At 38.2% G+C, this 24690-nt stretch overlaps 1 protein-coding gene across 50 annotated transcripts in view; it reads right to left on the minus strand.

The window, feature by feature from the left end:
* Window positions 1-20777, minus strand: part of TTN (titin) — a 276437-nt gene extending 255660 nt beyond the window's left edge. For 48 of the 50 annotated variants that reach the window (XM_086360734.1, XM_086360661.1, XM_086360613.1 and 45 more), the window contains exons 1-13: window positions 20567-20777; window positions 18271-18374; window positions 15816-16019; window positions 14097-14384; window positions 13551-13636; window positions 13212-13456; window positions 8814-9129; window positions 8087-8239; window positions 7306-7443; window positions 5688-5819; window positions 4318-4455; window positions 3590-3727; window positions 2977-3114 (exon numbers count right to left, since the gene is read on the minus strand). In XM_086360734.1, coding sequence (XP_086216860.1) covers window positions 2977-3114; window positions 3590-3727; window positions 4318-4455; window positions 5688-5819; window positions 7306-7443; window positions 8087-8239; window positions 8814-9129; window positions 13212-13456; window positions 13551-13636; window positions 14097-14384; window positions 15816-16019; window positions 18271-18361 — 2067 coding nt within the window. In that variant the 5' untranslated portion in view covers window positions 18362-18374; window positions 20567-20777. The remainder of the gene's footprint in view (window positions 1-2976; window positions 3115-3589; window positions 3728-4317; window positions 4456-5687; window positions 5820-7305; window positions 7444-8086; window positions 8240-8813; window positions 9130-13211; window positions 13457-13550; window positions 13637-14096; window positions 14385-15815; window positions 16020-18270; window positions 18375-20566) is intronic. The other 2 variants (XM_086360507.1, XM_086360782.1) reach the window with 2 other exon arrangements.
* Between the last annotated feature and the right edge of the window lie 3913 nt (window positions 20778-24690).

Here is a 24690-nt window from a genome sequence, read left to right on the forward strand (position 1 = left end):
CATATATTATGATTCTGTGCAATACTTGGAAACAGCATATTGCAAACATCACATCACCATGTCCATCAGAGCTGTTTAAAAGAATGCTGGAATATTTTATTAACGTCCAGTTTTCTGCTGCTGTGAGTAGAACCTAGATTGCATCTGAAATGTTTTTCAAGTGTACTACCTCTACATATCTGTTCAAATGGTAAATGATCTGAACCATTTAATATATAAATGAGGTATTTTTGAGATAAAATTGGGCCTTTAGTGATCACAGGCTTCATCCAGCTCTCCTTCTAGGAAGCCACAAACAACCTAATCTGCCTTGAAGAAGGATAGATACCATTTTCACTTTAGATTGCATCTTAAAATAAACTGTAAGATACCTGTGAGGATTAGGTGGTTTAAGTTAATTTATCTGGTTGTTTCTTTTTTCAAACCACATGGGCCGTAAGTTGACTTTAATTTTAGAGATGTTTTAAAATGTTACCATCTTCAACAGATTTATATTTGTTTATATAAATAAATAACTTTGCCTGTAAAATGATTATATTTACATTATATCTCATCTGAATCTTTCAACCAGACTATGAAATAAATTGTTCTATTTTAATAATGAGAAACCTTAGGTTCAAAGAAACTGTCACTCACCAACTGACATAGACGGATGTCATTCTTAATTTAAAACTTATGCAGAAAAAGAATCTTAACTATGATAAGGTATTTTAAATTGGGGAAGCATTTATATGTTTTTTCTGGGTTAACATATTTCAACTCTATATACATACGCTGGTGGACCCATACCCTCATTTTGGTGGACAATCACAAATGAATATTCTAGGCTGATAGCCGCTTTTATTTCTTTCTGACTCTAATATCCCTCATATTTTTCTAAACTAGATAATCAGGAAGATTTGGACTAGAATTGGAGATCTCAATTCCTATCCATTTAAGCTGAGAATAATTAGAATAGTGTGATTTAATCTGACTTTTCATAACTAGAAATGCTGTTCCACTGAAAGAACTGGACTGAATCTAATTGGCGCTAATGTTTTGTTGATCAGTTAAGCAATTAAAGGAACAGCAGGAGCACAGTGACTCCTGATAGATGAAAAGGCAGGAGAACTGATGATGAAATGGGATGAAACAATGCTTTTCACCTCCACTGCATCAGTTTTCATCTCCTTAGGAAAAAGATGCATTTGTTCCTACTTAATAGCAAATCCTTTTCTAGTTCTTGGCAGTGTGGCTGATTCAGTAGATTTTGCACTAGTAACTATTATTTTGGGTGTAGACATTTTCTTAGCTTCCATTCTTAGGTAATTTTAAATAACAAAAATAAGATAGTCAAATTTGTGGGATTCAGAACAAACAAAATAATGAGATTATGTTATGTATTGGAATTTCTGATGTCAATGAGACTTCGAAAAGGTTGATATGCCATTCAAAATTAGACTTGAGTGTGGAGTAAACGTCACTCAGTCATGGCTGACTCTTTGTGACCCCATGGACTATACATATAGTCCATGGAATTTTCCAGGCCAGAATACTGGAGTGGGTAGCCTTTCCCTTCTCCAGAGGATCTTCCAAACCCAGGGATTGAACCCAGGTCTCCCACGTTGCAGGCAGATTCTTTACCAGCTGAGCCACCAGGAAAGCCCAAGAATACTGGAGTGGGTAGCCTATCCCCTTTCCAGCAGATCTTCCCAACCCAGGAATCAAACCAGGGTCTCCTGTACCGCAGGAGGGCTCTTTACCAACTGAGCTATGAGGGAAGCCCAATATTAGACTTTGGTAATGTTTAACAGCTCATCCTAAATTGTGTCTTAGGAAAAAATCCAAAGATGTAAACATAGAAAACAGCATTGAGGGAAATACAGAAAGGAATGTTATGATACTAAAGAGATTGAAAAGCTTTAGTTGCTAATATCCAGTTACTATATTAGCAATGAAGAATAAAATCAGGTGAATAGTTTACTCAGTACCCGAGGCATGGATTTATGGGAAGAAGGTTAATTCATGGAAATTTCATAGCCACAAATAGATGTTATAAACAACATTTTCATAGCTTGTGTGTATTTATTCTGGTTGGATAACTGCTTCTCAAGATTGTAATATTGCATCTTGTTCAGTGTTAGTGAGAGTAACTATAGCAGGCTCTATGATTTCCTCAGCTTCTTTTCTCATCTGATATTTGCAGAGAGAAAAAAGATAAAGTTTCACATGATGAAAATTATAGGTTATTTCTTAAAATAACCCCATACTATACAACGCAAGATACCGAATTTATGAACCCCTCAAAATCTATATCTTCTTAACAGTAAAAGTCATTATTTACATATATATATATATTTTAAATGTCCATGGCATTTCTTAAAATTAGCCTGCATGAAATTTCTTTTTTTCCCCATTTCCCATGATTTCATGTTTTATTGTGGTAAGTACACCTAACATGATGTCTACTCTTTAAACGCATAATATAGTATTGTTAACTCTAGGCATGATGTTGTTCAATAGATCTCTAGAACTTACTCAACTTGCATAACTGAAACTTCATACCCATAAAACCAAGAAAAAAACACATTTAAAAGTGAAAAAAATATATTCATAAATTGACTACCTTAATGAAACCCCTGCTTTTAGTTTTGAATAGTCCATGTGTACAAGTCTAAAGATAAAAATACTATAATTTTATACAGTCTGCATGCAGTTTCCATCATCAACTTCTGGAGAATTCTAGACATTAATAATAAAAAGTGGAAAATAATAGTAAAGCAGTCAGTGAGGAAAGGATTATGTAGTAATATTAACAATAATAAATAATTTGTTATTTAATTTTCCAATTGTATAACTAAAAATAAACTAGGTTAATAGAGTCTCATAAGAAATTCTGAGACTTGGTATTAAAGTATTACAATAGAGGATTTCACATGAGATTTAGTATCAGTGTATTATAACAGGGGATTTCACACTTGGAATAGCAATAATCACCTTTCCATGAGTAACTTGGATTTGTTCTTGTCTAGTAGCCATTTCTTCTCTAGTTCTCAGTATTGTTTCTTGTTCTTTGGCTTTAGCAGTAGCAACTGCTATTGTAGACAAGGCAGTTTTCTCAGCTTCCTTTCTCATCTGATTATCACAGTAAAATCAAGTTTAAATTGCACAGGGCTTTAGATGAATATGGAATGACCCTTCCCCCCTCTTAGTGGGGATGCAAGACGAAGTTATTCAGGGTTAACTACACAAGAGAAGTTAACTTTCACTGGGGCAGTGTGTGCACACACTGACTGGGAATCACAAACCTTAGAAATGTTAACTACAAAAAAAAATCTCCAGATGATTCCATATATTGCTTTCTAGAAATCAGGCTAATCTTCATGCAAAGGATAATGGTGAATAAAATGAATCACAAATGTTACAGATGAATGAAAATCAAAGGTGCAGATAAAGATAATGAGAAAAAGTCATACATTCACCATGTGGTTTTTAGTTGGGGATTCAAAAAGGAAAATACAGATTAATAATTCATATCACATCGCAGTTAATGGTTTACTCGAAATTAGTTTAAAGATGAACTTTTCCCATCTTGAATATCTGTATTCACCTTTTCGTGAGTTACTTGAACTTGCTCTCTTTTGGTAGTGATGCCTTCTCTAGTTCTTGATACTACATCTTGTTCTTTGACTTTGGGTGTGGCAACTATGACTTTAGGTACCACTGTTTTCCTAGTTTCTTTCAATATCTGGTCATATGATTAAAAAAAAAAAAGGTGAGAAAATGGTCATTAAATTTCATTCAGCTCTAATTAAAAAAAAGGTAAGTCAAAGTTGAGAAAGGAAGAACATTTCTTCCTACTCAAGGACATTTTGTCATTTGAGTTGCTTTGATCATCAATATTGTTTCATTAGTAGCAATGTCAAAGTAAGTTCAGTCTAAAACAAAAAAATATGATGAGCAATAAAAGGATGCATTATTCACATTATTCTCATAATTTATGGGAAATGCCAATGGAGCCATCAATAACACATAACTTTGCATTATATCAATTGACTTGTACACTGGAATCTTCAATAGAGACATGTTAAATATTAAAATGAATTATAATATTATATTAGTAACAATCCAAAGGAAATACAAAAGTTAGGAATGAAAAGTGGCGGTGAAAGCTAGACAGATAGCAAAAGGTTCTTGAGAGATTGTGAAGCTTCCCGTGTGAGTTATAAGAAGAGGAGAAGGTGAAAAAGTGATCATTTTAAGACCCAGGATGAAAATGTAGGTGGCTTGTAAACGGAATGAAACAAGAGTGAATTTCACACCAGCAAGAACTGTCACCTTTTCATGAGTTATGTGCATTTGATCTTGTTGTGTGACAATTTCTTCTTGGGCTCCCAGAATTGTTTCTAGTGTTGTGGGCTTGGCAGTTTCAACTACCACCATGGACACAGCAGCTGTCTCAGCTTTCTGTATTATCTGATTTTCAGAGTAAAGTAAAGGTTTGAGTTTCAAAAGGCACAGGAGAAATGGTGAGTTAACTTTGTAACATTCAGGAGGATATAGAATGCTTAGTGGTGAGAGAGGAACTACCATGGTTCTGTTTTAAGGGCCTACACTTGTGTTTAACACCCAGAAATGGACTTCTTTTCTGCCCACCTGCCCCTTAGTAAATTGTCTTGGAAACTGAAAAGTCCTCATCTTTGAGATATATTGACACATTAAGGAACTTAGTGAGTACTCACTGGCAAATGGCTAAACAACTACGGTTACTGTCAGTTATCAGCCTTGCAATGGCAACAAGGATTTCTATGCTCTTGATTATGCAACTTAGGTTCTTGTGCACTCAAACTCTTTCACTCACTGTAGGAGAGAAAAGTTCATTCAATGGCCTCTGACCAGCCTTTTAAGTCTGAGTTGCACCTTTTAAAAAAAGTAGTTCTGAGATGAACAAAAAGCTTGAGATTAAGAGAGGCTGGCCAAGTTGGAACAACCTCAATGTCACTGAAATCTACTTGAACATGAAAGAATCTATTTGAACAAGAAAGGGCCTCTTCCTAGACCCTTTAAGGCTTGATTCAATACATGGGAGAGAAGTTGATTTTGGTGACATTGAGGTTGTTCCAACTTGGGTCTATGGCATAAAACCAGCAAACACGTCTGCGTCACTGTCGATCAACCAGGAATTCACTTTTTTCACAAGTACTGGTTTTCCCTGACGTTGAAATTCCTTTCACTTGATATTTAGTTGAAGTGTTCATGGCTGGTGTGTGTGTGTATGGGGCGGGGGGGGGGGGGCGGTGGCGTGGACATGCATGCATGCCTTACAACTATGTAAAGTTTGTGTGTTACAGGTTAAGTGCCCAAGGGCTTGGGCTATGCATGGAAAAACTGATTGTACCAGTGGGTAACTAGGCTGGAGTGATCACTATGTTCTGGTTAAGTGTGCTCTAGAAATGTCATTGATGTGCCCCAAACTATTCTAGTCGATAGGTAATCTTCTTGAAACTGATCAGTTGAGTGGAAAATTATGCAATGAGAGCAGAATTTCCATCATGAAAGAATTTCAATACTAGACATAGAGAAACAACAAAAAGAAAACATACACAGAAGACTCCTCCACTTAGAGGTTTTGGTTAGAGGGAACATGTAGCTGTCTGGGATGTGATATTTGTCAACAAATTACAAGGCATTTACAAAACTGGACTTACTGTTTCTTGAGTTATTTGTTTTTGTTCTTGTTTTGTAGTAATTTCTCCAGTTATTTTAGTTTCTTTTTCTTTGGCTTTAGCTGCGGAAATTACTACTTTTGGTACAAATGCTTTTTCAGTTTCTTTTCTTATCTGAAATCAACAATAAAAACAAACCTTATTGTCTGCTGATCTCTAATGAAAGCTGACATAATGTTTAATAAATATAACAAAATAGGAAATCAAAGAAGTCCTTTTCCAGATGCCCACTAAATGAAATGATCTCATTTTCATTAATAGAGCCATGCTCTTTGTCTAAACCATAAGTTATGCTGCTCAGAGAAAAAGAAATGGATTCAACACCCTTTGCTTTGAATTAGAGAGTGTAGTCTTCTTTAAAAAGACTTCCAATGTTTATAAATGTGTATATGGCAGTATTATTCTGTGCCACTCTGTCATCTAAAGGAAATCCTAGAGCATAGGCTATTAGAATGGAATTCTTTACAAGTAATACTGTCTGATTCTTTTACAAATGAAAAATCAAACATAGATGATTTGTAATCCACATTTATACAATATTTTTGCATTTGCTTTGAAAACGTCCTAAATATTATGAAGGTTTGGAATATCAAGACTTAACCTTTCTAAAACTGAGACATTATGGGGAGAACACTTTTGTCCATATCCCGGGTAAAATGTTTTCCAAACCCTTGTGAGTTAAGTTGCTTCAGTTGTGTCCAGCGTTTTGCAACCCTATGGACTATAGCCTGCCAGGTTCCTCTGTCCGTGGGATTTTCCAGGCAAGAATACTGGAGCATGTTGCCATTTACTTCTCCAGGGCATCTTCCCGACCCAGGGGTCAAACCCACATGTGTTAAGTCTCCTGCCCTGGCAGGTGGTTCTTTACCACTAGTGCCACCTGGGGAGCCCAGGAAATACTGTGTTTGGATCTGGACATCTAAGGTGTATGCGAGGGGAAAGTGGGGTACTTGGGGAGGGGCAGTTTTCTCCATTTTCCTCTTTGTCATTTTCAGCCATCATCACTGAAATTCAGGATCTCAGGGTTAAGAGGCTTGGAAGTTATCTTCCCAAACCACCCCACTGACAATCGGCAGTGCCGGCCAACAGCCCTATCAGGTGGTCTTATCTAATCTGCTCCTGAGTGCCTGCAATCACGAGGCTGTCTTTTTCGCTTTTTGTCTGGTCATTTGACCTGAGAGGGCCAGATTCTCCACCTCATTTCAAATCCATGCTCAAATGTTTTTCCAAAGACTCAGGAAGCAGTTGCGAAGCTATTTTCAAAGCACTGTGGGTTCGGTGTCCTTTGCCGCTCCTCCCAGTTCCCGCTTCAGCATCTGCTTCTCCCTCCCTCGTAGTCTCAGGTAGTCAGTGCATCTCCACGTCAGTGTAGAAGAGACCCCTGCTTCCACTTCCAGTGTGTGTTCCCGGAGCCCCCTCTTGTCTACACAAGGGAAGCATTTGGGGACTCTAGGAGACTTTGGTGTCTAGTACCCAGGGACACAACCACATTGTGAATCAACCATGTTGCCCACAAAACACCTTTCCCTGTAAACAGCACTATCTGGGTTGACACTGATAACAGCAGCAGCAACAATTTCGTATCAAAAACCATCTTCACCTGTTCATGAGTTACGTGCACCTGCTCTTGTTTTGTCGTAATTACTTCTCTGGTTCTGGCTTTTAATTCTTGTTCTTTGGCTTTATCGGCGGCCACTACCACCTTAGTTACAGCAGTCTTCTCTGCCTCCTTTCTTATCTGATTTTCATAGGGGAGAGAAAAGAAACACTGTAATGTGCCTTATATAAAAAGGTACAATGATAAATCAGGATAAAGACATAAATGTCACACAGGAGAGGATAAAGAGGAAAGCTAGAGTGATTTTAAACTATAACAGAAAATCTATTCAAATACGAGGTGGGAAATTATCTTGGATTTATAACACCTTCCAGCCATGAATCAAATGTCACATAGGTTTTGAGGAAAGTAAAAGCAAAGCTCTTTAGGGAAAGCTTAGAGAAACGTTAACGGTAGCCCTCAAATAATGGCTTCCCTGCCTGGATCCTGGAAAGATGGAGCTCTGGATGGACCATTTTGGAACTACAGCTCCAGGTGCCGGGTACCTTGTTTGCTCAGCTTAACCTCTCAGCCACCCTTTACTCGTCTTAACTCAGGAATGCCTCTTGTCTGACCTCCTGAGAGGTACCTCTTACCTGCCAAGCTGCCTGACAGAGACCTGACACAGAGTATTTATATCGTGAACACCTCTGGTGTCAGACCACCAGCTCAGAATGTCCTAAAAGTCTGGGCCATGGAGGGCTCAGCCCTCAAAACAGTCTGAACCCTGGCTCAGCCTGGGAAATCTGCACACAGAGCTCGGTCTGCGCGGCCGCACGCCCACCTGTTCGTGAGCAGGTTGGATGTGCACGGCAGTCGTGGTTGTCCTCTGAGCAGTCTGCTCTACAGCGCTGATAACTGGTTCTCTCACTCTGGCCATATCAACAGCAGCAACAACGGTGGCCACAGCTGCACTTTTGTCAGCTTCTTGTTTCACCTGGATGGGCAATGAGCAAGCATATTACCTTCTGAAATGACATGCCTAGTAGAAACTGCAAAACACAGTGGAAACGAAGTCATCAAGAGTAAAACAGACACGTGCATGAGCACCTATCACCGTGAAGAGAGATACGGTATGTATTGCTAAAGTCTACATTCATAAACATCTCACAGAACACAGCTTTTGTGGAGCTTCCCAGGTGTCCCTGGTGGTAAAGTGCCTGCCTGCCAACACAGGAGACATGAGAACTGGGTTCGATCCCTGGGTCGGGATGACTCCCTGGAGGAGGGCATGCTAACCCACTCCAGTATTCTTGCCTGAAGAATCCCATGGACAGAGGAGCCTGGCGGGCTACAGACCATAGGGACGCAAAGGGTCAGACACAACTGAAGTGACTGAGCATGCATGCACGCAGAGCAATTTCACAGAGTATAAGCCACATTTGGTTTTCACTTTCTGTTGTATTCTTATGTTCGTATGCATCTTCCTTCAACCTATACAGACTGTTTCATGGCAGGATTCTGGTGGGAGAAAGCAGAACAGGAAAGGAAGGAGGAAGCTTCAGCAGTACCTCTGCAGCCCCAGCGGCGACAGCTCCTGCTGCGAAGGCAGTGCTGGCAGCGGCGCCTGCAGCTCCGCTGATGGTCACTTGCTCCTGGATCCCGTATCTCCCTTCCCATCTCTCCTCTGTCCTGATCTGAGTAGCACTGGTCACCGTGGTCTCTCTCATCTCAGCCTCAGATGAAGCCACGTAGCCCTCTTGCTTCCAAGGGGGGGGCACTTCAGGGCCTGGGGGCATGGTGGGTGTCTGAGCCTTCCGGACGAGTAAGGGAGACTTGACGGATCTGATGGGGGATGTGGAGATCCTCCCCGCCGGAGACACGGACCTGAAAGTCAAATGGCAGAGGTCAAAGAGTGTCAAGGCAAGGAACTACTCTCTGGGTCATTAGATTTGAATGAAGGAAGAACAATCTGGAAGTGTTTAAGGCAGGGTTTTAAAATCCATGGCTCCGCATTGAGCCATGTATGGATCTTAACCTACACAGAGACAAGTACTGTACTTGAAAGTAATTTGTTTTAAATTTCAGTCAGCCTTATTCTCATCTGCTGTAATTCTGTATGAGAATCAGATTTAATCCTCAAGAATTCCGTGCCCTGCCCTACCATTTCATGTTTAGAAAAGTCAAGACAGCAGAAGGTCTTTCCTCAAAACACGGTTAAAGAAAGGGCACTGGGAATATGGTAACATAACTCTAAATTTCTCTGTACTCCCAATTCTGGGGGGCAAGGGGATGTCAAACAGGTGTTGAAGGAAGCAAGATTTCTGTAATCAACGTGCTTGTGCAACTTGAGGTTAAAACACGATAAACCTTTCTCATTTTCTTGTAAGACTTCCCACAGCCTTCATCATGCCCCTCATGCCCTTGTGAATTGCAAGGCTTTCACATTAGTCATTTTGCAGAATTCTAGGGCTATAGCTGTGCTTTGGAAACTGTTCTGGTCCAAGTGTGGTGCACTGCTGTCTTAAACATCTTCTGTATTTGTTCACCCTCACATCCTCATTGTATTGTACTCTGAACTTCTTTTGAATATCCTTATAGTGGATAATTTGAAACCTATGGATTCCATAATTCTAAGGTGGCTCAGTGGTAAAGAATCCGTCTGCCAATTCAGGAGACTCGGGTTCAATCCCTGGGTTGAGAAGATCCCCTGGAAAAGGAAATGGCAACCCATTCCAGTATTCTTGCCTGAGAAATCTCACGGACAGAGGAGCCTGGCTGGGGTCGCATAGAGTCAGACACGACTTAGTGACTAAAGTAAGGATTATATAGTTTTTGGTTAAACTGATAGTTTCTTCCAAAAACAGTTTTCATCATTTTTTATTTGTGTTCAAATGCAACAGCATCAGCTCAAGAATCTGGGTACTGAATAAATCTATCTACAGTCAAAATAAGAGACAGCTTCTAATTGACAATAATAATTCCAGGCATCAGTCAACTATTTTAAGATGAAATTTTTCATAATTTAATTTTTAATTGATAGGGTTTAATATACTTTTCCCTCTAGGTGGCAGTATTGCCTTATCATTGCATTTAACTACTTCTGCATACAGGAAAAATGTTTATAAATGTATTCTGACATTACATAGGGTATTTAACTTATATAAATCATAAATAAAACAATTATTATAATTAAGACTCAAGGTACAGTTGATATATACTCTAAATTGTAGAGTAAATTAATAGTACATTACAATATTGATGAGTTTCATGAAGAAATGCTTAATCATTTTCTTGAAGAAGGGTTTTTTGGGTGAAAATCAATTTACATTTTATAAATGGAGTTGTAATCAACAAAAGGGAGATGTAGGGGAACATGTCTCTATTTTGAAAGTGACTGCCTTTGAACATAACAAAGACCAGTTTAGAATAATGTAGGGTTTACACTAATTGAAGAAAAGCAAAGTGACATGTATTTCCAATTTTCGACCTATGTCTTGTTCTTGCTGTCCTAGTAAAATGGGTCTAATTCAAATAGACTTAAAGACATGATTAGCATGACATGAATGATTAGCAGCAGGTTGCAGGTGAGCCTGTAACTGTGAAAATCAACGTAATTTGAGTCATTATAGGAAAGTGCTTATTTCTGCTCTTACAAAAAAATAATCATCTGGTCACAGCGAGATATAATGCACCTTATTCAGTGAAATATGTTTGCCTTACTTTACAACAAAAATCAAGATTCAGGAAATTGTCCATCCTGTATAACTGTTATTTTCTCCAGAAATTGACATTTTAATTTCTTAATCATTTTAAAGTAAATTTGGGGGGCTAAATAATTGGAATTGCTATTAATGAATTCTCAGTACTTCTAAGACAGTCAAAACGCTCCACAGAATCAGGGAAACTCTGTAATTCTAAATGACTCTTGGGCTTGGATTAAATATATGGTGAGGTTGTTATCTCCTTCAGCAATCACATTTGGCCTGTCTTGTGATTTTGTGGTGTGCAAACTTGGAGTTAGCCTGAAACAGAACACTTTTAAAACTTGATAGCCAGACCCATTTTAAAAACTGAGCTTTTTGGCCAAGGCTTCACATTAGTATTTATCAGTATTTTTAATTTTTAAAGTGGGCACTATAATAAAGACTGGAAAATATCTAGCATTTCCCATATATTTGCTGGACATTGACATTGCCTCTGGTATGAAATACTTGTTATTTTCCACTTTTTTCATTTGTGTTGCTTGTTTTTCCTTTAATAATTAGCTTGTGGAAGTTCTTGATACATCTGGTATATTAGAGCTTTGCCATGAAATGTTGCAAATATTTCTCCCAAGATCTACTGTTTGTATTTGCTTATTTCTTATGGGGTCTTAGCCAGCATCAACATGTTCAGTTGTGTAGGTTATGCATGGTTTCTAGACTTGTACCGTTCACACTGAAGGCCTTGTATGTTTGCTTTAAATATTTTATGGCAGAGGCAATGACATATCTTGAGGAAGAGGCATCCTTAAATTTTTTTTAACAAATGTGCTATTTGGTGTAGCAATGATTTTGCTTTTGCCATATACAAATTTTTGTTTTTATGTAGTTGAATCTGTAAATCTATTTTTAAAAGCTCTGCCCAACAAATGTTTTCTCAAATTTTCTCCTCATTTTTCTTGTTTTTTTAATTTTTTAAAAATTTAGCTCTGTGGTCAACATGAAACTTATTTTGTAAATGGTGAGAGATACAGGTTTACATTTGTTTTCTCCCAAATGGATAGCTAATTAGGCCAGCATTATTGTACAAAATATTCTTTTCCCCACTGAACTGAAAAGTCACTTGGATTAAAAATTGAATGTCCTGGGTACCTGGATTAATTTGTGGATCCTCTGTTCTGCTTCCCCATGTACATTCTATTTACCAATATCACACTTTTTGATGACAGTAACGTCACAATAAGTTTGAATATTTTTTGAATCAACTATTAACTTATTCTTTTAAAATTTTTCTTGGCAGGGGAACTTTCTCTACATTTAAAAAAATTTTAATTGGTCAAGAAACACTGTTTTTTTTTTTATAAAAATAAAACACACAAACTTCCCCCTTTTACTAGTTTATAATATTTAAAAAAAAAAAAAAAAAAACCTCAGCATGTTAAGCTAAACCTCAAAAGTTCAAATTTGCTATGGATAGTTTACACTTGCTGATATAGTTTCTGAGTTCTGATGATACATGCTTACTTTCTAAAATATCTCCATATTAACTAAGCAAAGAAATCCAGCTTATATTCTGGATAAAATAACATAAGCACATGCAAAATATTTAGAGGGTTTTACTTACTATTAGAGCATAAGAACATTTGTATAACTCCTATTTAGAAGATTCCTTCAACTAATTATCTCATTGAACCCTCACATCTTGAAATCATTCTTCCTATGATTCTCTATAATTTACAAATGACATGACTAAGACCTTAAGCAGTTTAACTTCTTTAAACTTCTTTAACTTCTGGTCACCTATTTAAAAAATTAGGGGTGATACTTCTTAGAGGTTGCTATGATTATTTGATGAGATAATATACACAGAGTGCAATCGAATGTCTGACAGAGAAACTGGTCAATATATATTAATATTTTATTATTACAATTATTCTGTAAGTCACATTTTAGCCAGTGATCAAGAAGACTGAACCCAGGGCTTCCAACCTTAAATTCTGTGCTCTTCTCATCTCACTGTGCATTCTCTTAGCTCCTACAGCAGATATTGAATGGCATACAAATAAGATTGTAGAATTACAGCTTATAAAGTTTTCCAATTTACCCATGGACAGTAAAGATTTGTGAAAATCATAAACGATATCTTTTTGGTTTAACTCTTTTTATCACACACAACATTCCTTATTCCTTCCTTTTACATCTCTTCTTATCAGATTAAACCTAATTAAAATGCATAATGACCTGATCTCTCTTAAAAAGCTTTACCTGACAGGAGATGGAGTCGGTGCCCGCACATGTCTGACAGGGGAAGGGGAGTGTCTTATCGGCGATGGGGACTGCTGTCGAGCCAACTGTGCTTTGGCAGCAATGGATGGTGGTGTGGGAGACCTTGATTTTGGTTTAGGAGGTATCCTGGGAGGTGTTTTATGTGGCAGCTGTTGCCCAGCGGCACCATCTATGACCATCTCAACTGCTGCAATTGATCTGGCATCAAAGTGGGCCTCAATCTTCTGCAAAGAGAAAAACAAAGACCATGGTGAGGAGAAATAGTTGGCGAAGCAACAATTTAAAAGGCAGTATATATAGTATATATTTCAAGAAAACCTTTTCAATTCGAGTTTGTCGTGTTTCTGAAATCTGAGCAGTCGAAACAATTGTCTTTGTCCTTTTAGCGGGTACTACTTCTTCACCTGTAGGAAGGGAAAGACAAATATTTAGGAGGGAGCACAAGGACCCAGTTTTAAAGGGGTTATGTTAATTCTGACTACAAAGTCAATAGGATTTTCTAGGTATCCCAATGGGGAAAATTGCAGTAAGATTTTGATTTTGTATAAATAGAAATTAGGTTTAAACAATGAAAATATTTATTATTAGAGTTTACTTAGAATCCTTTTGAAAAATTTCATTATTTGCCAATAATTTGAAAATGTAGATGACTTAACTGAAAAACTTTCCAATTTCTAGTGGTGGTAAAAATTACAGATTGCTTCAATGATTCTAAACTCCTCCTTTTCATGGGTATTGAAAAGCCAGCTTTGATTTCACCTCACAGTATTCCATGACCTCAGGGGGATGCAGGTGGACCCCTGGTCCCACTCGGTCCTAAATGTCCCCTCTCCCGCCTCCTGTTCCTTGACCTCCGGGGCATACCTTGAACCAGTAATTCGGCAGTGGAAGTAGCTCTTCCAACGCTATTGGTTGCATTTACTGAATAGGTGCCAGAGTCTTCTGGGTATGCTTCTGCAATCAGTAAGCTGTAGAGTTCGCCTTCTTGTGAAATTTGAAAATCAAGGGAGCTCTGGATTTCGGCTCCGTCCCGGTAGAACTTCACCACAGGTGTAGGGATTCCAGTCACTCTCACTTGGAGTCGCACTTGGCTTCCTTGTCTCACAGTCATGCTCTGCAGCCGTTGAGTGAAGTTGGGTGGCGCTGTCTCCGCTGCAGCAGAAGGGTAGAAAATCAGGACCAGTGCCAGTGGGGGTACTCCCAACAAGCTATTTTTAAGTAATCACAGCTTTGTTTCCGAAACCAGGTCATGACTTGCTGACTCAAACATCCTTGACTGTCCTTGAGCCCAGCTCATCCATCAGATGATCGCAAGCGTGGAGCCAGGAGGTGGCAGAGGGCACCCACCACCATACTTTATTGCTTTGTTTAGCTGTTCTAGGTCACCACATTTTAAAAATGTTATCATGTTATTATATTTTTAGAGAATTTTTCCACCAGTTACTCCCAACTTCACATCTAGCACTTTTTAATATGTTAAGGTAACTTTACATATTTCAGTAGGTTGCATTAAAATAAATTCCAATGGTTGGTTTGCTGGATATACCTATAACTTACAGAATCATTACATTTTAATTTAAACATAAAATCCTAAATTGGTTCCAACTTAATCAATATTCAAATAACTCAAATATTTACTTGCATTTAAAATGTTAATCCAAACAATGACATGCTTTAATGTTAGTTATGCTACAGAAAGTGGATTTTTAAAATTATGTTGGAAGTTTTTAATAAAATAAATGTGAATGGTGAGTGGGATTAATTTTGATATGTTTTTGAGTAATAAACAATAGCAGATGCTGTCAACCTTGTGCATTGTCCCTTCTGAATTTTCTGGATAAAAGTTAAAGTTCATACCTGATGTTCCTTCTATTTTGGTCAATGATAGCCTATACTTAAACAGTGCTAAATACATAGTTTATTGGATAAACATATGTAATGTTATGCAGTTCATGAAAGATATTGTTCTGTAACATGTAAAGTAGTGTGATGTTCTGTGTATTAATATCTTACAAAATAAAGGATGGAGAAAAATGACAGAGGCCATAAAGATTGGGTGGTAACTTTTATGGGGAAACTGTGTCATGCACTTGAATCATAAATTTGCCCTTTTTCTATGCTTACAGTGCAATTTTTTTTAGAAATACAAAGTAAATGAAGAATTATTAAACACCATAGCCTAGAGTAGTACTTCTTAAATGGGTAGTCTGTGGACCACTAGCGTCAGAATCATAGGTGCCTGTTAAAGTGGGAATTCTTGGAGATATGCATATTTCCCTAGTAGGTGCGTACACAAGGCTCCAAGCCTTTCTACTTGCTCAGAAACACAATTTTTAACATGTCCTTAGTCTACTTTTAGGTGCTTGATACATGCATAAAGGAAGTCGTTCTCAGCCACTTTTTGAGGAAACTTACATTCCACAAGACAAACAACTTTGCTGTCAATGCAGTGTCCGGGGAGCCCTGCTCTGGATTCCAGCTGCTTGTGCTCACTAGTTCTTGGTGGACAACCCCCACCCCAGGTCCTGGAGAGGCCTTCTGGGCGGCGTGTTTCAGGGGATGGGCAGGGCCCCTCCCGCCTACCTGTCACGAGAAGCTCAGCAGTACTAGTCGCTTGTCCAGATCCATTGGTGGCTCTCAGGGAGTATCGTCCACTGTTGGCTTTTGTCACGGCGGGGATCGTCAGTTTAGCGCGGCCATCGCTAAAGGAGATCTGCACGCCGGGCAGAGTGGAAGTAGAAATCACCTGGCCATCCCTAAACCAGCTCACCTCAGGAACTGGGAAACCTAGGAAACAAAGAATTCATCTTTATGTCTGGGGCACTGCCAAGCCCTCCATTCTGTCCAGTTATGTCCACTCCCTTATCTTAAACCACAAAAGCGATCCAGAGTGTTATGCTATTCCATGACAGTGAAAATTTGACAGCTGTGTGAGAAAAGTACAAAGTTGCAGACCATTAGGAAGGTCTGTGGGTTCACATAGAGGCCAGCACCTTCATTTTACAGGGGAGGAAACTGAGGCCAAAAAAATCTCAATAATACTTTCAAGGTCCCTCAGCGGGCAGTGGCACACAGAGGGCTAGAACTGCCATCACCTGCCCTCCTGCCCAGGGGTCTATCTAAGACAATTTAATAGACATCATTAAAATCATAAAAGAGATTTATTAAAGTGAAGAGCCAAGGAAATTCTGAGAAAAACAGTGACTGCTGTCCTCTTCAAAAACAAATAAGAACAAAAGCAGCAAAGGGATCTGAAAGTTCAGCCTAACAGGCACAAGAGGACACGCTCATCTCTTTACCTCCTCTTTGGTTACGGGGACACAGTCTGCCTGACGTCTCCTGCCTTTCAAACACACTTCAGTAAAAATGCCATGCTCATACAGTAAGAGGCTAAGCTGAACCCAGTCTTTCAGAACAACATGGATACTTGGAGTCACAGGTAGAAAAGTACAGTTCTCTTTACCCACCATGGATCGTGGCACTAGGGACTAAATGTATGCGGCTGGATGTTTTAAATACACTAAAATTCAGCATTCAGAAACATGAGGCAAATTCAGAGCATGGTTTATTCTGCCTTTGGCATGAAGGTGGATGATCTCTTTCAACTGAGGAAGTGAAGATGAGCAAGAGAAACTTTATCTTGTTGTCTTTACATTAGTCAATCTCCCACTGTGGCCGAGTGAATAGTTTATTTGATGAATTCATAGGTGTCAAATATTTTCAGTGGTGTTTTCCTAAGAATTTTACTAGCATAAAGTGTGAAGGAACAAGAAGCTTGTGAGGAAGCCAGATTCCATTACTCCACAAGCAGGTGAACTTCCCAGTAAAGCTACATGTGATCTGCTTGTTCAAGAGTTACTGAGTGTTACAAGATGAATAAGTAAATTATTTGGAAGTCAGTCAGAGTTTGTCATGTATGAGAAGAATTGAATGGGTCTCTATATACATATACAATAGAAACTGAAGAATGATTATGATATTTATGTCAAATCATATGATATGTCAAAATATCACATATGGTATTTGTGTACTATAAAAGTGTTACCCAGTTATGAATAAGATTGGCACATAAAATAGAAAACAAAATGTGGAAAGAGAAAGGAAAAGGAAATCTTATTTTATATCTTTATTATAAGCCATAAAGTTAAAAAAAAAAAAGAGGAACCATGTACCATGGAGGTGCATCAAGCATCTCCAACTTTTAATTCATATAATCTTACATAACCAATTATATTACAAAAGGAGAAAATGTGGATTAAATAATTTTCAGATTATTTACAATATGGTTCATAGACTACCACCATTTTGTCACATGATGACAGGTCCCAGAAATCTTCCATTTTCAAAATCACCCTTTAACTGAGTTATAAAGAAAAAAGAGAAGGGGAAAAAATGAGACAAAAGAACTTTCTATTAAATATAATTCTAGGGTTAGTGTTTGTTTCTCTTTAATACATGAAACGAGTGTCAGATATTATTTTGGAGTTTCATTTCAAAATGACTGGAAACTCTTTTCACTGACTAGAGATTGAGAATACAAGAATGAACTACTTAGGAGTTAGCTCGTCACTGAAAGTTCTGCCTGTGAGAGAAGTCAGTTGTCTTGTGATTTTCCACGTGAAACCACAGAGGCTCAGGCACACGGAACAGTCAGCACCAGGCTGCTCGCCCGGTAGCTCCATGACCAGCCCCTATCAGTCTGGAGTACTTGGCTTCCAGTCTGGCTCTGCAGCTGAATCCAAATATAGAATGACCAAATTTGGTCCTACTCAGAAGCTGGATTCTGACAACAGTTTTAATCCAATGCTAATTATTTTGCTTTGTGGAATTATAAATATGCATAAAACATTTTCTAACTATTATACTGTCAGATTTTGTCAGCACTCTGGGAATGGTATACTCTTATAACGACCCTTCCAGAGAGTTGGACCAATTTCACAAAGTGAAAGCAAGGCTTAGGCTTAATGTTGAGTCCTACAAAAAAGTTAACAGAGAGGAGGCACAGAAGACAGAGGAACATGCGAATGTGTGAGCTTACCACTAATGTGAGCCTCAAAGGTTGCGGTACTACCCTCCAGTACCACAACGCTTTGTAACGGCTGCGTAAACGTCGGTGCTTGAGTTGCCATCTTTTCAGGCACTCTGGAAAGGAAGAGAAAAGAAGTTAGAGGGTCACATCTGAGGGCCATTCTGGAGCTACTCTGTCGACGGCAGAAACACACATTTTCCAAATGGGTTGCTTCTCAGATCATCTGTGGGCCCAGAGTGTTCTCTTTGGTGGCTTCAATTTGGCTTGAGTTGATCTGCAGCTTAACAGAGTAAGCAAGTCTAAGGGGAGATGGAGGAAAAAAATTGAAGAAAGCAGAGCAAGGAATATATGCTAGTGGTCAAAGAGGGCAGTTCAGTCTTATGAAAGGTGGGAAACCCGGGAGAGAGTCAGGAGAAAGGGAAAGCTGGAGGAAACTAGGGATCATGACAAATAAAAGCAAACGTGTGAAAAGTATAAAATGAATTTTTGCATCCCATCAATGTCTGAAGGAATTATTTTTTTTAAATGTCCTTCCTCCCAGTATTTTTCATACACTGTTATTTACAAAGTTGACACAGATTCAGGCATTATGAATTTAAGTAATCCAGGTAAATGTTTGAAATCATAACCAAAACTAAAAGTTTAAACTTTATAATTTCTTTCCTTATTTGAAAAGTTTTGGAAAGCTTTGTCAACTAAGCACAAACCCTCTGTAGACAGCATACAGTGCTTTTTATTTCTTAATATTTCCTCATATTGTAATTGCTCACTAAATGTTGCTACTGCTGAAGTAAATATTCACAAAGTTTAAATTTAAATGAGCAGGCCAAAATTTATTACAGATCTGAAAAATACTGACTTGAGTTCTTAATAAAGAACAAATGTCCAGAATGCAAAAATAGAAGGCTGAGTGAAGTGTAGCTGAAGTGAAAGCATCTCTGCTTTTACAGCACAAATATTAAAAAAAAAATCAAAGAAAATAACATGAAACTGGCAGTTAAGTTCTTTTGTTAAGTGCAAGAAAGTATTTTGCCTATTAGTTTTAGATTATGAGAAGCATTTTCTGATGCATAAATACCTTCTTATTCAACGTCACTATTCCACTATTCTGACATAAAAAGCAGATTCTAGCTGTCAACTGTTTCACTGCTAGTGTTCATACAATTCTGTATTAATTAAAAGCTTATGGAGCAATACTTTTTCTAGTCATAATTACTGTCTTGTAACTTTTTACTTGAGTTAAAAAGAAAATAAAACTAGAATTCTGAGACAATAACATTTATATTTGAAAGATTCTGATAATATCCAAAAGGTTTTTTTTTTTTTTTTTTTTAACTGTTGCCAAGAATTCCTTAGTGTAGCATATTCTCTTTAGGACACAAAAACAATTTTTTGTGGCTCACTTTTTCTGTTTCCAAGTGAGTGCGTCTTCTAAAAATAGCTGTATTCTTGTACCATTTATATACCTATGTATTTATAGGCATTTACAGTTAGTCATCTAATTTCAGGAAGATGAGAAATCAAGGCATAATTTGAAATAAGTCTCTAAAACACTACTTCTTGTCCTTAACAACAAACACTTATTTCATATCATATAATTTGATAATGAGTTAAATTAAAACACATAATGAAATTCTGAGTGTTTTAGAAAACAATTATATAGCTCTTCTTGTTTTCAAAATTTCTAAATATATTGCAATTAACTGGCCTAAAGGGGTCTTCTATTCCCATCATTTAGGTAAATTTGTTGCTTTAGCACTTGGTCTTGAGAGACCTTTGTCTAACTAGGGCTGAAGGTAGGCATATAAAATGTCATGCTCCCAAAATAAACTCTTCAGCAGATGACTGACAGCAGGCAAGTGTTCTGTCACCGCTCTGCAACTGATACCTCAGCAGTGGATTCCCTTAAAAAGTCATCGGGTGTAGCTGATACCACATGCATTTTATCAGAGCTATTCTTGGTGTGTCTCACTTTATCACTGAGTAATATAACCTTGAACATTCTCAACAAAAAAAAGTCCATAAAAGACGCAAACGTTTTACATCATTTCAGACCTCAACTTTTAATACTTTTAGAATTAAATACTTTTAAACAATTTGAATCACTAACTGCTGATACGCTAAAACATTGAACTTTTTAAAAGAAAAGCGTTTATATATTTTAAAACAGAAGTTAAAAGCAGAGTAGATAGCACCAAGTAGTCCGACAAACACCTTCATAGGCATTGAGCACACAAAGATAGTAGGGAACTAGAAACTAACAAGGACGGGCCTCTACGAATAAGAAAGAAAAGATGCTGCTCACCTGATTTCTCAGGAGTGCCCAAAAAGGGTGGGACTAAGCCCAAGGTTGCTTCTGAAACGACGTCCTATTTAGAGTTGGTTTTTTCGACCATCTCCAACATGAATCGGTGAGCCTCTAACTTAAAAACAAAACTACACAGTCAAGACTGTGTAGTTTTGCTTTTCTATGCAATCCCTACACCCGAGGCGAGGCTGGGAATGCACGACTGCTCAAGAGCCAGGGGCGGGTCGGGTCTTATATTTGCCACATCTGCTGACAGCCCCACGTCTCAGGGCAGGGCGCCGGCTGATTGGCCTTCCGAGGAAAGCATGATGGGAGCGGGGCCTATTTGGTAGGGGTGCAGACCACCTGTTCTTCTGATTGGCAGTGCTAAGTTTAGCATCTCCAAAGGGGCTTTACCAAGGAAACAACCGTACTTAAAGAATAACTCTGTTGAGGCCTGGGGAAGAGCCCTTGTCGCCCCTGATACTATCTGAAAATATGAGTCCGAGAGAATTTTTAACAATAGAAAACACTTGTGGGCAATTATACAAAACAGTTCCAAACCTGAGGGCTCTGCCCTGAGTCAGGTCTGGTGCCTGTTCCCTTCCCCCTTACAATCAACCAAATGGACCTGTCAATCATCACAAGCAGATGAGGGAGTTTATCTCATGCATAAGACTTCACCTTTTTTTTTTTTTTTTTAAAGAATCAGTGTCTAAAAACCTCAGCAATGAAGAGAGTTAATTTATGCTATCTTCTCCAGAATCTACTTGTGCTTTGCAGAGTTAGGCCAGTGTTAATGAGCTGTGTGTTACAGCCCTGCAAGAAATAACAGTTGAAAGACAAAATCTGAACCTGGCTTAAGCTTAGCCTGTACAGTGTAATGATTTCTTTTTTCAGATTCCTTTTTTTTCTGGCATTAATATTTACAAATATACATGCACTGATCCTTACTGAGTAGCCAAGTGTTTTGTTTAAATCATCCATAGGGTTCTTTTTCAGGCACATGAAAGCTGCCTTACTAATCTCTGGAGTTTGCTGTTACTAATGGGAAGTAGTTAGGAGATGATATAGTTGCTATTTTAAGACTGAATTTAATTTCAAGCAAGAGATATTTCAAATACAAAAGAGCATACCCAAAGAGCTTTATAATAGTTCAGCTGAGAGATTTGTAAAGCTTCACTAAAAGGGAAGAAAATTGTCTTGTTGATAATAAAAAAGACTTTTCTTAATAAAATAGACTAAAATTTTAAATTTTAAGTTAAGTTTATGTCTGTAATTAAAATGTCCCCTGCTGTGGAAGGCCATGCATTAGATTTTTCAACTTTCTGAGTTGTGATTAACTTATTAACAGGGCTTCCCTGGTGGCTCAGAAAGTAAAGAATCTGTCTGCAATGCAGGAGACCCAGGTTCAGTCTTTGGGCTGGGAAGATCCCCTGGAGAAGGGAATGGCTACCTACTCCAGTGTTCTTATCTGGAGAGTTCCATGGAGAGAGGAGCCTGGCAGTCTACAGTCCACGGGATCACAAAGAGTCACACACGGCTGAGTGACTAACACATTTGAACTTATTAACACAAAACAGCACTAAAATATACTGGACAACTTATGTAATATAGTTATATAGACAAGGTGACATATTTAAACATTTGTTTTATTTTCTTAAGCGGTGATATCTATATTGCTGGTATTACTTTTCCCACTATAGATGCTATCTGCCAAAATCCTGTTTGACTGCTTTACTCAGAAACAACTAGTTTCATGTTACATATAATTCCCAATTACAGACTATGTTACAGGAAACTGGCCAGTCATAAAGCAAAGCAAGACCAGAAATGTCATGTGATCTTTCTGATTTGCAGTGTTCACCAGCTGTTATCTGTTTAAAATGTGTTTGTGCACGTGTGTGTATGGTGAGTCTGTGTATGTATATACGCTCTTAGATTCACTTGACCTAATGTGAAGCACGTTAATGTGTTGTTAGGTTTGCTAGAACCGAAATCAAACCACTTTAATTCTTATGGGAATTAGAGGGAGTGAATAAATAGAATCTTGAAGCATATGTCATTTTGACCTGGTGTAAAACTGAGAGTTCAAGAGCGGGGAAAGTGGGCCATATGTATTATAGACATAAGGTCAGGTGTTCTCCAAAGCTGCTTATCTATTCACTGCTGTTGGATGTTTTTAGACTTTGCCGCATTATCAAGATACTTGCCTTTTGGCATGTCCATCCTTATATGACATTCAGAGCTAAGAAGGAAGGAAGAAAAGAAGGAAAGGAAAGGAAGAAGAGACCAGTAGGTAAAGAGCTAGTTTACTACTCTGGCAAGAGGCCATGTTATTGGATTAGTGAAGAACAGTGCACAATACATGGTATTATGGTAAGCATTAGCTTTAAAATGAAATCTTCCATACTTGTAATATAGTAAGCTATCCCAGTGGAAACTAAATACTACTCAGATTGGGGGAGCTTGCTGATGCAGTAAGATCTTAATTTATCACCCTAACAGTGGAGAGGAGTCCCAAAGATAATCCAAAACAGCTGATAATTCAAATATAATGCCTACTTAGTTTTGGAATGCGTGGGGTGATTTGCTTTTTGAACATTATAGTCAAGGTTACTCAATAAATAATTAAGTATATGCTCAGTGCTGAATAATGTGCTAAATTATTATAATTTGGGATTCTATCATTGCTTATTTACTCAACAAACATTGCTTATTGAGTGGTGATTTTTGCCAGGCATTGTGCTAGATGATGGCTAAACAGTGGTGACCAACAAGAAGTCCTGGTTCCTGTACTTTTGGAGATTATGGTCCATATAAACTCTTAATAAATTCTCAGTATTCTACAACTGAAACCTGGACTAGGATGTGTGTAAAACTCAGGTAGTATCTCCATCTCCACAACTGTGGTTGTTGTCAGACTTTATTTATATTCCATAGGACAAGTTACCAAAGGAAGGACTTACTGGGGGTTATTTGAGAAATGAATACAGTTTTTAAGGCTAATGTAAGAGTCATTTCTGACAGAAAAGAGTAAAATTGATGTCTCTTATAATCCATTAAATTTGTGTGTGTGTGTGTGTGTGTTCTTACTGTATTAAACACAACTCAAGCACTGTGATTATAGCAATATGTGCGACAGAATCTCTGCTCTCAAGGAGTCTGCATTTTAGCAAGCACAGTAATATCTAGTAAGAGATTATAAAGTCCCTTCCACTCATAAAGTGTTTCAAAGTTGAAATATTGCCTTATCATTGAGCTATTTTTACATAGGGAAGCAGAAAAGCAAATTCAGGAATTGCATAGGAAAGAATCTGCTGACCCAAAAAACCCATTCGGATGGATTAAGATCTGTGGTCCTTGAATTACAAAGGGAGGCAAAGCTACAGCAGAGACATGGGAGCAAGGAAGTGCTGCTTGAAATTCCAGACTTCTCTGTCTGATATTTTACTACCTCTAGTTACAACTGCCGGAGAAGGCAATGGCAACCCACTCCAGTACTCTTGCCTGGAAAATCCAATGGACGGAGGAGCCTGGTAGGCTGCAGTCCATGGGGTCGCTAAGAGTTGGACACGACTGAGTGACTTCACTTTCACTTTTCACTTTCATGCATTGGAGAAGGAAATGGCAACCCACTCCAGTGTTCTTGCCTGGAGAATCCCAGGGACGGTGGAGCCTGATGGGCTGCCGTCTATGGAGTCGCAGAGAGTCGGACACGACTGAAGCGACTTAGCAGCAGCAGCAGCAGCAGTTACAATTGCTTTAGGAGTAAGATTGAATTAACTGGCTTTCTACAATTGTTTACAGGTGTGCTAGTAGTCACGCACACATTTAATGGCACCTTAAGTACAAAAAGTTTATTTTAGACACGTGTGGCACTTCTATCAAAATAAGAAAGATCAAAAAGTTGTTCTTGTGTTTCTTGGTAGCCCTGACTCCAGGGACATGTGGCATTTTACTCTCACCCTACACGGGCTTAGGCAGCTCGCTTGAATCTCAGAGTCTCAGATTTGTCAGTTGTAAATTGGGGATTATAATATCTACTTCAAAGGGTTTGGGGGGAAGATTAAATGACAGAATGAACATGACAGGGTCCAGGACAGTGAGAATGTGACAGATTATAAGCATTTAGTTTGTTT

Source organism: Bos grunniens, chromosome 2 (genome assembly GCF_055505025.1).
Source record: "Bos grunniens cultivar Pamir isolate PY7600 chromosome 2, Bosgru_T2T1.0, whole genome shotgun sequence".
NCBI classification, from domain to species: Eukaryota; Metazoa; Chordata; class Mammalia; order Artiodactyla; family Bovidae; genus Bos; species Bos grunniens.